This window comes from Leptodactylus fuscus, chromosome 4, assembly GCF_031893055.1.
Source record: "Leptodactylus fuscus isolate aLepFus1 chromosome 4, aLepFus1.hap2, whole genome shotgun sequence".
Lineage (NCBI taxonomy): Eukaryota > Metazoa > Chordata > Amphibia > Anura > Leptodactylidae > Leptodactylus > Leptodactylus fuscus.
This window is the reverse complement of record NC_134268.1, coordinates 156,883,234-156,895,842: the sequence shown is the minus strand read 5'-3', so window position 1 is coordinate 156,895,842 and position 12,609 is coordinate 156,883,234. Positions and strand designations below refer to the sequence as shown.

The 12,609-nt window shown below is 41.2% G+C and overlaps 1 protein-coding gene across 1 annotated transcript in view; it reads left to right on the top strand.

Annotated features, from left to right (window-relative positions):
- The window catches only part of LARS2 (leucyl-tRNA synthetase 2, mitochondrial), a 142,622-nt gene that overhangs the window by 47,064 nt on the left and 82,949 nt on the right, over positions 1-12,609 (top strand). The window contains exon 5 of the mRNA XM_075271251.1: positions 2,375-2,435. Coding sequence (XP_075127352.1) covers positions 2,375-2,435 — 61 coding nt within the window. The remainder of the gene's footprint in view (positions 1-2,374; positions 2,436-12,609) is intronic.

The following is a 12,609-nucleotide window of genomic DNA, read 5'->3' as shown; positions in this document are numbered from 1 at the left end:
TCAAAGACCTACTATTCTGTGATATTTCTGAAGGATAATCCTTGCTGTTCCAGAATATTGGTAACCCAGTGTCTTTAAAGGAGTAGATTAAAAGGGAAATGTACAATTTATCCAGATCTGTGTTATAATATAGCCCTACAAAAAGAGAATTGATTTTTTATTTATTTATTTTTTTACTTCAAAAGATGTCATTCAAAACAGCAAGAGGTTTATTTTGAAGCTCTCGCGTTCCTGTGAAAATCTGTTTCAGGGCTACTCTATTAGTATTTATAGCATTGCTGTACTGTAGACTCTATTCACTTTCCATCAAAACTACCAGATTGTGCCAAGATAGAAAAGCTGGGACTCCCATTGATCATGTGTTAAGGGGATATCGTCACTCCTTAGGGAGAGACCACCATATAGGTGTGTGGAGACTTATTAAGCCTTTAGCACTCCACTTTGCAAGGGACCATGGGAAGAATATGCAAATCTGTCTTCCATGATGTAATTAGGAAGTCAGGTGCCTCAGTGTTGCAAACCAATAGAGGGCTCTCACTGGAGTGTGCAAGCCTGTCTTCCCTGATGTAATTAGGAAGACAGAATCTCAGTGATATGGCCCAATAAAGGCTGCTCCCTTTAACATCATGCTCGACCTTCCAAGAGGCCTTTGTTTTGCAATGATGCTGGGATTATTACCAAGTATAGTCTCTCAATCTGATCATGTGAGCAGATAATATAAGATAATCCTTTAAAGGGGAATTCCCATCACACTTGTTCACTAACCTGCTCTGTTCATTTCCTGGTTTTCTCGGCACATTGTTGGACAGGGTTTCACTTGCTCTGCTATCTGCTATGTTTGCAGTCAGTAATGAGGGATTGGTTGTAAATGAATTACCACAGTATGAAGCTGGTGTAGAAGCTGATGTAGCAGAGCTGGATTTGAGTCAATTTGCATTACATACAGAGGTACCGGACTCCTTATCTCAGCCTTTATCAGCCAAATTCAATTAAACCGACTGATAAGAGCTCAGAAATCCTGGAGCTCTCACCTCCCTCTCCCCTATCTGAGGAGCTCCGTTACTTGTCAGACATACACCGCTCAGAGCTGCTCCTAGCACTGAGCCCCTCCCTCCCCCCCTGAGAGCAGGCAGCTACGTCACTTGGGGACTGAGCAGATAAGCTATAGAAAGATAAGATAAGATAAGCTATACAGATAAGTTATAGAAACACAGTGTAAACAATGAAGTGAATAAATTAAGATAGCGACCAAACAAAGCAGTTTTGATAAAGCAATGTATTTAGAAAAAGTCTTATATCCACATAAACTAGCAGTATAGATAGGATCCTTGTTATGGGACAACCCCTTTAATAGTCCCACCATGGGGAAATTCAGTGTGTTACAGCAGCATGGATATTACAGTAATATATTACAAGAAAGAACACATACAAGCTTAGAATAGCAGATAGAAAAGATACTAGGAGTTATAGCAACTAAAAAGAAAAGGAAAGACTTCAGGATCATTTAGTTCTCTGTGTGGAGTGATCTCTGCTTAGCCTGATGTTGATTATATAGCCTGACCGCGGTTGGGAGGAAGGATCTCCGATAATGCTCCTTCTCACACTTGGGGTAAAGCAGTCGGTCATTGACAGTATTGCCCACTGCTGTCATAGTCTCAGGCATGGGATGTCCTGCAATTGAATGAAGTGGCAGTCTGACAGTCAAGCTTCTTCTCTGTTTAACCCTATTTGACTGGGGAGCTTTGTTCTTCGCTTCTACTTTGCAGTCCCATAGTTCCAGTGTACACGCTTGACTATTCAAACAGGGGTCACACGAGCCCTGTTGTTGCCTTCAGTAGGGTTCTAAGCACAGGGATCTCGAGTGATCAGTCACAATCAATCACTGATGATAGGTGATAAGTTTCAGCTTTGGGGCAACCACTATCACAGACAGATAAGTCACAGTGTCTTTATTCTCATAATGGATGTTAGTGTGGATATATATATATATATATATATATATATATTACAGTGTGTATGTATGTATATATATATATATATATATATATATATATATATATATATATATATATATACACTGTAATGTAAATGGGACTATGATAGCCATGGACAACAACACACAGATGCCATCTGCTTGTATTCAATCTCATTGTTGGTGGGTGTGCAGTCATGTGTGGGTTGGGCATAAATGTGCTGTTTCCATTACTTTTCTTAATCTACATGAAAAGTGGATGGCATAGGGAGGGTAAATAATGGACATAGACAACAAACGGATGAAAAACTGACATTTTCATGGGTGCAAAAATAGATAGATTCACAGATGAGTGAATAAGGTCTAAGGCATTACCACTTATTGTGTGATTGTTTCTTGCAGTAATATTGAGCACATGAGGCAGCAGTTAGAAAGAATTGGTCTGTCGTTTAGCTGGGATAGGGTAAGTAAATGTTTTGCTTTTTTTGTTGATATGAAAACGATTTTGACTATTCAAAGAAAGAACCTTGTTTTCTGAAGAAATATTTTTGATCAATGTGTAGTATTTTTTTAATCTAAGTTCCTTTTGTAAAGGCTATTCAGGCATATGTGTGGCTCATACAGCATTATTTTGCTGATAGAGCCCCTTTAACCTCAATATAACGATCAACCGATCATCAGTGTGCAAGTTCTAGAAAATCCCTTTAGGATTTAAGGGAACAATGCCATATATTGGAAGTTCTTTTTTATGTGAAAATCAAATTGTTAGCATGAATATACATTTGTTCTCCTCTGGTAAGTTTGTATGTATTGTTAGGTCTGACACTTGGGGACTTCCACTGATCCTATAAATGAAGGGGATACAGTATTGATTCACACTCAGTCTGTGAGTGTCCATGCTCGGCGACCATCAAACTTAACTGAACTTGAATTGTTTTGTAAAGAGGAATGGTCCAAAATCCCTTCATCCAGGATCCAGGAACTGATTAAAAGCTACAGGAAGCAACTAGAGGCTGTTATCTTTGCAAAAGGAGGATCTACTAAATTTTAATGTCACTTTTCTGTTGAGGTGCCCATACTTTTGCACCGGTCAGATTTTGGTTTAATGCATATTGCACATTTTCTGTTAGTACAATAAACCTAATTTCAATCCTGAAATATTACTGTGTCCATCAGTTATTAGATATATCAAACTGAAATGGCTGCTGCAAACACCAAAATATTTAGAACTAAAAATGATTAAGATTAATAGGGGTGCCCAAACTTTTTCATAGGACTGTATGTAAAAGGGAAACAGCCTCTTCATTGTCTGGACCCTAGTGATATACCATCACTTCATAAATTGAGAATATTCCTTTATCTAAGTAATTTTAATTTTTTTTAAAGTTTTTACAGACAAAAATGTGGTAAAATGATTTTTTCTAATTGAGACCAAATAAAAATTTCTGACAAAGGGTAAAGTTCTGTAGCTTACCATATGCAGGACAGTGTTAACTCAGGGTGCTCAGGCCACTCCGGACTTCTGGAGCTTAAATGTCTACAATTTAAATATTTGTTACCGTAGTGCAGAATTGTGTGACCAGCACAATATCTGTTGCAATCACTTCTTTGCTGGTCCTGATCATGTGCCGTTTATTGTGCACATGACTTCAGGTGTTAGCCACACCCACCATAAGCTTGATGTCATTACTGATTAAGGCCGGAGCCCCATGGGACGGAAATGCCATATTTTTCCCGTGGCGGAAACACTGCAGGAAAAATAAGGTGTTTTACATTACAGGCAAAGTGGATGGGATTCTAGCGAATTCCATGCCTACTTTGCGGTAAAAACCACTGTGCAGCTTTCACCTTCTGTCACCCCGGTGAAGAGCTATTGGTCCCGATACCGTAGCTCTTCACTGTCAGAAAGGCGTTTCTGACAGTCAGTTAGGAATGCCGTTCCTCACAATAATTCCTATTGCCCTGTACTGTGAGAGTGGGAAGGAACGCCTTCCTCCCCTCCTGATAGTACGCGTCATGGCTGGATGGTAAGGAATGTCCCCTCTCACAGTACAGCGTAATAGACGCTACTGTGAGGAGGGACATTCCCGACTGACTGTCAGAAATTCCCTTCTGATAGTGAAGGGCTATGGTACTGGCACCGATAGCTCTTCACCGGGGGCACAGAATGGGAAAGCCAATAGTGCTCTGAATACAGTGCATTGTTGGCTTTCCAGCGGTGTATTACACTGTATCTACCCCAGGAGGTGAAAGATCCTCTTTAAGTGAGATATCTGTACAAGATGGCACTAGTGAGAGAGGACTCCACAACAATAAGGGTTGACTACTAGTAGTGCTGGGTTCTCACACACGGTTCAGGTAGTGTTGCTGGCATTACTCCATTGTGGCTGCTTTCTATCACCAAGAGGAGTTACCTGCTACACTTGGCTTCAGTGGAACACTGCTGCAATAGCAAGCCGCCCGACAGTGACATGCTTTTAAAAGGAGTGACACAGATCTGTGTGAAGGCCCATCTACTATATGGGCACCTGCAGATTGTAATTGTTTTGGATCTAAGGAGTTCTGGTGAGTGGATTGTTGTTCATGGAAAAAATTTAAGACATCCTCTGAAAATAAGCCCCGTTATATTATTTTTTTGCCCTGAAAGATAAGACTCTGTGGGTTTTTCTTCGTAGAAACGCTATCGTGCAGTAACCTTATGATGCGGTGCCTCTGTGCACTGCAATATGTATGGCGCATGGAAGACAAAACCTACAAATATGTTTAATATTCCTTTGTTGTTTGTCTGTTGGCTCTCAGACCTCTGAACCCTTTTTCGCTTCTCTAAAATCTTTGGTACACAAAGTGCACCTGGATCATGTTTTAACATTTGACTTTAGACTAAATGGCAATTCTGTTTTCTAAATAATGCTATGAAACTAATTGGGTTATTCCAGAAAGATCTAATTATCTAATATTCCCAGGAGTGCATGAATCATACGGTTTCAGACTGGGTACAGACTAATAGCAAATATTACATGATATAATGGAAGAGGTTTGCAGTCCTATTGGCCCTTGTCATTTCCAATTGTTTGGGATGGGATTACACATTGAGTTCCACCTTTACCAAGCTGGTGTCCAGATGGATACTTATCTAGATGTTTGTCTGAACATTCTGCCATATGCAATATGCAATATGTATGACTCATGGAAGGCAAAACCTACAAATATGTTTAATATTCCTTTGTTCTTTGCTGGTACCGTAGTGCTCTATGGTCAGAAGGGCGTTTCTGACAGTCAGTCAGAGACGTCCTTCTGCCTCGCGGCGCCAATCGCGCTGTACTGTGGAGCAGGGAGGAACTCCTCCCTCCCTCTGCTCACACAGCTCGTCCACAGACGAGCATTATCAGGGCGTTCCTCCCCGCTCCACAGCACAGCGCGATAGGCGCCACGAGGCAGAAGGACGTCTCTCACTGACTGTCAGAAACGCCCTTCTGACCATAGAGCAGTACGGTACCGGCACCGTAAGCTCTTTACACCGGGCACAGATCGGGAAAGCCGACAGTGCGCTGAATTCAGAGCACTGTCAGCTTTCTGGCAGTATATAACACTGCATGTGCCCAAAAGTGGTGAAAGGTCCTCTTTAAACAATCCTATTAACAGTCTTTTGTCTCCTTACTCACTTTGGGAAATGTATCAAGACTGTTGTTTAGTTCTCCAGTCTTGATCAGTCCTGCACTTCTGAAGGATTTGCTTCCAATTTGACTAGGCACACACCACCTCATAAATCAGGCGAGTCCTCCAGCGAGGATATGCATCTAAACTGAAATCTCTGGCGGCTCATAGCTGGTGTAGTTATCAGGCATCATTTACACCACTAAAATGTTGTGAATGATAGACCCATCCCTCATCTTTCCCCCTTTCAGGAAGGTGCAACAGAAATTCTGGCATTTAAAAAGTTCAAACCCTCAAACATTTTTAACAACAAATAGTGGAGTAGAACATTAATGAACTTGCCGGAATAAACGCCAGTTGATTTGCTATATTGTTGCTCGAAGCATTGATGGGCAGAAAATCTGGTATCTCAAAGGAGATACACAGAAGAAATCAGTGGAGTTGTAGGAGGCATCAGGGACAGATGAGTGTCTGGGGTTTTTTTTTGTTTCTTTTTAATTAAAAGAAAAAAATTATCTGGAAAAACCCCTTTAAGGCCCTATTAGACCAGCTGGATTAACAGCAAATTCTCTGGAACAAAATGTTTGTTCAGCAGCTCCATCCCTAAAATTGGCCTATCTAATGTACCTTCGATCGCTCAATAAAAGAGCATGTGTGCTCGATCATCGGGTGATCGACTGATTTCAGCATGTTAGGCTCTGTTCCCTTGGAGTAACGCGCTGCTCATTTAGACACGTATACATGTGTCAGAGCAAGGCGCTTCAAAACAGATCCCAATGACTTCAATGGGTACCGGTTTACACGCGCTACACATTGAAATCAATGGGAGGCTTTATAACCCATTGATTTCAATGGGTAGCGCACGTAAGCCAGCACCCATTGAAGTCAATGGGATCTGTTTTGAAGCGCCTTGCTCTGACATGTGTATACGTGTCTAAATGAGCGGCGCGTTACTCCGTGGGAACGGAGCCTTAGAAAATCATTGTCTCACAGCAGCACATTGCCCTGTCTAATAAGGGTTTTGCTGCCGAGAGACACTTAAAGTATATGCTGGGTAGGGGAAGGGTGTCTTCTATATGTATGGGCCACCATGAAATTATTTCTTAGTTTTTTTTTTCATAATATCCCTGCATGTAGCAGTATTTTTCATGCCTCCTAGACAGACTAATAATATTGCCTCTTTGTATTATTTTTTTCCTTTTTACAATGCATTTCAAGTAGAAGTCATCTGTATAGGATCATTTGTGAAGCAGAAGCACTGTGATCTAAAATAAAACATCAGCCCGCACCATTATTCTTTCCACTACCACTAGCCTGTTAATTTATCAAGCCTCATGAATGTATATTTTAGAATCTAATGGGTTAAAACCTCCAAATGCCATTTAAAAACCTGAAAATTGTTGTAGAGTGTCGCCGTCGCTGTCACCATTGTCCACTATAAATGTCAGTGCTTACAATAGATCTGTAAGCTGCTAGGACAAATAAAACGCTTCTGAGTACATCTGGCAAACATACAATTCTTCCTGCACTGCAAGATATCAGTAACGTCCCTGTCCTCGCACAGCGCCAATATATCTTTATGCTGCTCATGTTATTTACGTCGTATGACAGTAACACCAAGCAAAATCCGCTTATTGTCTCCTCTCAGGAGCTTGCAAACTGGAACATCTTGTCAGTACAAAGGGAATTCTGTTAAGTGTTCACATTACATTATGTGCCTGCCAGCAGAATCTCTCCCCTACACACATGGTGAATGGAGATAGACTTATCTTACATGTGTCCATGCGCTGCTGTGAGGCTAACCTGGAACACAATTTGTGTTCTGCTGACTTATGTGTTAGTAGTAATGGAATTTAAAAAAAAAATTACATAGTTCATTTTCATTGGAATGGGATTTATTTTCTATTCACATACCTTTAGTTCATTTTTATATTTCACAAATATAAAGCATTAAAAAAAAATCATGTTTACAAATATATACTAATCATCCTACATTCTACGGGATGGTAAATTCCCCCAAGACATGTATAAGCTGTATTCACATCTGTGATAGGTGAGCACTCAGGGCTTGTGGGCACATTACACTGCTGCTGCAACTGGTCTGGCCCCATAGGGCAGGCATGGCCAGGCAGCATAGTGGGTCCACTATCCCCTGTATGTTATAACACTGTATACTGTAACACTGTATGTGACATTTGACCAGAAACTCTCAATGCGCCCTTGACCTTATTTTTGCACCATCTTTATGTAACTATTAGAATAAGGTCAACAGGGACTGAGACTTCATCTGAACTTGTCGCCTATTCCAATATTGTTCAATTAATGTTTACCTTATTTGCATCTTACTGAGGCCGCTGTGAAAGGTTTTGCCTTAATGCTAGCCGGTTGTTGACCTATCCAAGTAAATGGTCCTGAAGCTTGAATTCCCCAGGATGGAGTTACTGTATATTGCTGACACACAGGCTGTATTCACAAATAGCTATTGTGTGGGAGAATTATGTATTCAAGTAAGTTCACGATTTACCTGGTATACTGTGCAGATATTGTATTGTTCTGAGTATGTGTCACATGAAACAACACGGGTGATGCAGTCTTGAAGGATCATTAGTTTTCCCATTTTCTTGATTGGCACTTTATTATTACATACATGTGTTATTTTCTACTTCTATATGACACACATAAATTGCTCCAAATATTTTCATTAGTAGTTGATTGTTCCAAGATGTGAAATTGCAGGATAGTTTTACATACTGTTTATACCAGAAACAAGCACATGTATGCGGCATAAAGCGATAGTGACAGTGGTTGTCAAATGAGTGTCTAAAATATTGAACTTAAAAGGGAAACCTACCACCTGCCCCAGCATCTTCTCATCGCCACCATGGAACTGAAGACATTACAGGGATGAGCAGCATTCCTTTCATATGTAGGTAGCTTTTGTAGATTTGGAAAAAAGCAACTGACGTTTTATCCAAATGAGCCCTGAGCCCTACAGTCCTGAAGTTGTTCTTCAAATCTAGTAAAATGACATCCATAAGACTCTGTTCACATCAGTGTTCATGCAAGCAGCACATTTCTCTCCCCATGTTTTGTGCGGACACCAAGCAGAAACCACATGGACCCCATTATAGTCTATTGGGTCCGCATGTTTTCGCAGGTAACTGCTTTTTAATGCATATAGGTTTCCATTCGGGGTGGTCCCCAAACAGACTCCCGAATGCTGATGTGAACTGGGCCTAACTGAGGTAAGTAATTTATCAATGAAGTTTTCTCTGTAATGCTGTGGTAACAGTTGAAAATGTGTTGAGGTGGTAGACTCCCTTTACACTGACTACCAATAAGTATTTGGACACCTGTGGTAGAATAGAAAAACAACATTTATTCATATTCAATAGTAGGTAGAACCCAGCAGATGCTTCCTTACAGATGATATTGATTGACACAATACTCCCGGATGCCTGGTGAAACTCCTGGTGTATGTGAGCCATCGGTTGGTTGCGGTTTCTCTGGCCAGCACACGTCGGTCTCTATCTCCCAGTTTCGGGGTCTGCCGACTCGGGTCAGATTCTAACATTCACCGATCACCTTCCACTTCATAATCACATAGGTCACTGTCAATTTTGGGTAATTCAGTTCGCTTGCTATGTCCATTAAGGATCACCCATTTCTGCGGTACCCCACAATTACCCCTTTCTTGAAATCGGACAACTCTGCACTTTGTGGCATCTTCCATGCGACTAATGCCAATGCACTAATGCCAATGCTGTTTCCTATGTAACGGTGGAAGGCGTGACGTATATCACAACCACAGATATCTTTATTTGCGTAGGTGTCCAAATACTTATTAGTAGACAGTGTATATCAGTTAGGATGGGTGTTGTTATATCAGTTGAAGGATCAACTCCAACTTCACAAGTTGGAGCAGGAAAAAAATGATAGAGGACTGATGCTGGGTTCACACCAGCATCTGGTCCCCGTTCTGAGGTTTCCGTTTTCTGCATGCAGAAGACGGAAACCTGTCAGACCGGGTCCGGCAGTGAGCGCCGGTGAGCGTTTTGAGCTGTCCGCGGTGAAACTGTTTTTTTTTTTTAAACCGGACACAAAGTCCTGCATGTCTGACTCCGTGTCCGGTTAAAAAAAATGGTTTAGCCGCAGAGAGTATAAAACGCTGACCAGTGCTCACAGCCAGACACTTTTCAAACCCATTCATTTGAATGGGTTTGAAAAATGCCGGCAGGTTTCCGTCTCCTGCCCAGTTTCAGACAGGAAACGGAAACCTGTATAATCGGAGACCAGGGCACAGATGTGAACGAGCCCTGAGTGACGAGCAGTGCTCCAGGGAGCTGAAGGTCCACCTTAGTGCACCCACTGCCTCATTTCCATAAGACTTCAAAGGGTTTTTTTTATTTTTTTTCTCCTAGTCTACAAAAGTGTCACACATAACAAAGTTATGATGTTATCACTGTAATGAGCTCTGTAACACAGGGGTGACAATTGAGTATTAAAAAGGGAGTCCAATAATAAGTTATTGTTTATCCTCTGCATAGTGAAGTGGATGACTGCTGGATTGGTGGGGGGGTTGACTGCTTGGACTCCCACTTATCATGAAATTGACAGTTCCAAGTTCCTTGTTTGAATGCTCCAGCATGCACCAAACTGTGTCAAGTTTACTCAGTACAGAGCAGCTTCCTATGTACTCTTCGTTTAGTTACATTATATTGATCTCTAATTGTGACTTGCATAACAATCAGACCACATTTTATTAATGTAAAACTCCAAGTATTTCCAAAAGGGTTCCCTTACATTTTCTTGCAGCTGTAATGTATGCACACCATATACAATTCCTTTCAGGAGTTATCTGCAAATCACTCCACACTGTATTAATAGGCTGGATTATCTTTATTGATCTTTTTTCGTTCACATTTTTGGACAGTCATTTTGCGCTTGGATTCCTTGCCATGTACCATCTAGCCCCTCTGCCAGGAACAATGCTATTCTTTTAATATGTACAGTACTTATAGCGGATTTCTTTAATTACTGTATGTGCCATGGTGCAGTGACTCCAGATATTATTTCCTAGCGTATACTCATCAGCATGTGTGACATTTGACAAGCTCAAACCCCAGAGTATTAATCCTCTGTAAGGAAAATAATTATTAATAGCTGTAAATCAGTAGTCAAGTCATTTATTATTAAAGGTTCAATTTCCAGAGGAATTAAGAGGCTTTTCTTGTTCTTTTCTCTTAGTGCCCTTTTTTTTACACATTGTGTAGTGTTAAAATGTGGTATGGGGGTAAGCAGATCACTGTAGACACTGCTTGCACCATGCCAGGAATCAGGTTGCATTATTCAGTGACCTGTCACTCTCAACTTCATAGATGGAAGTGCCAATAATCTAGTGGAAAATGCCAGGGTTTCAGGAAAAGTCACAGAACCAAGAATTATGGTAGTTTGACTAAACGGTAAGACCAAGTTGTGAGTGGCATCGTCCACATCTGAATAATGGAACTGGGGTTAACTCAATTGGACCCCTTCATAAGCTCCATATAGAAGGTGATACCATTTCCATGATCCCATGCTGGGCATTATGTGATGTCCCTCAGTATGTGCTCCTAATGTCACTTGGCTCATTGTGAAGTAGAGGGTGACGCTGCACGATCTCCATGGAAGTTTTCACAGCCAGTGATGTGTTGTTACTGAAGCCGTATTTACATCGCGTTACAAATTTCCGATTTACATTTTTTGTCTTTCAATGAAACTCATGGATGGTATTGTGTCTCAGAGCTCTCTTAGATCTTTTGCGAGGTGAGCCTAATTAAAGGAAACCATCTTAGGCCAGGGCCATACTGGCCGTAAACGCCAGGATTTGGCTACGGCGGAAACGCAGCGGGAAAAAATATCACAGCGTTTTACAGTACTTCATGCGAATCCCATGCCCACTTTGCGGAGAAAATTGCAGCGCGGACACGCTGCGATTTCCAAAAACGTTGCGCTTTTGAAAATCGCAGCATGTCAATTATATCTACGGAAACGCCATCGGCTTTTTCATAGATATAATTGTAACAGAAAGTTCGCAGAGGAAAACTCTGTGAACTTTCTGTTCAAAGCGCTGTGGGAAGAACCGCAATGCATTCACGCCATGGTTGTTCCTGCAGCGATTTAGCACGGCGGTTCCGGCCCATGGGGCCTGAGACTCAAGGCTACGGCCCACGTGTAGCAAGCCACAGCCAAAAAGCACTGTGGAAAAAAGAATGCGGTGAAAATGCATTCCAGTTTTTTCCACAGCGATTTTCACAGAAAGTCTGTAGAGTTTTCCCTCTGCAGACTTTCTGTCTTTATTATACCTATACAGAAAACGGCAGTGTTTTTGTAGGTCTAATCGACATGCAAGAGTTACAACAAAACAATACATTAGTCAGAATCACATTCACTTTGCAGGTACTGTAAATCGCTGCAGCCAAATTGTGGGGTTTTCGCAACGTGGGACCATGGCCTAAGAAGGAGGTTTCATATTATTAAGCAAGCAACAGGTTTTAAACAGTATGGGGAAAAAAGGATCCTTCTGCTGCCGAAAAAAGTGTTAAATAATACAATTCCTTGGACATGTTATGCAAACATTAAATATTTCAAGAAAGCTTAAGTGTGTTAGTGAAGATAAAGGCATAATGAGGAAGGTTTCTGCTAGACAAATTAATCGGATTAAGAGAGCAGCTGCTAAAATACCATTACACAGCAGTAAACAGGTATGTGAAGCTGCTGGTGCCTCTGGAGTCCCACAAACCTCAATATGTAGGATCTTACAAAGGCTTGCAGTTGTGCATAAACCTAGTATTTGACCACCCCCAAAGACTGCTCAAAGCAGAAATGGTTGCAGTGGGCCCAGATGTACATGAAGACTGAAGTTTGAAACAGTCTTGTTTACAGATTACTACCATGCAACCTTGGATGGTCCAGATGGATGGTTGGTGGATGGCTTCCATGTC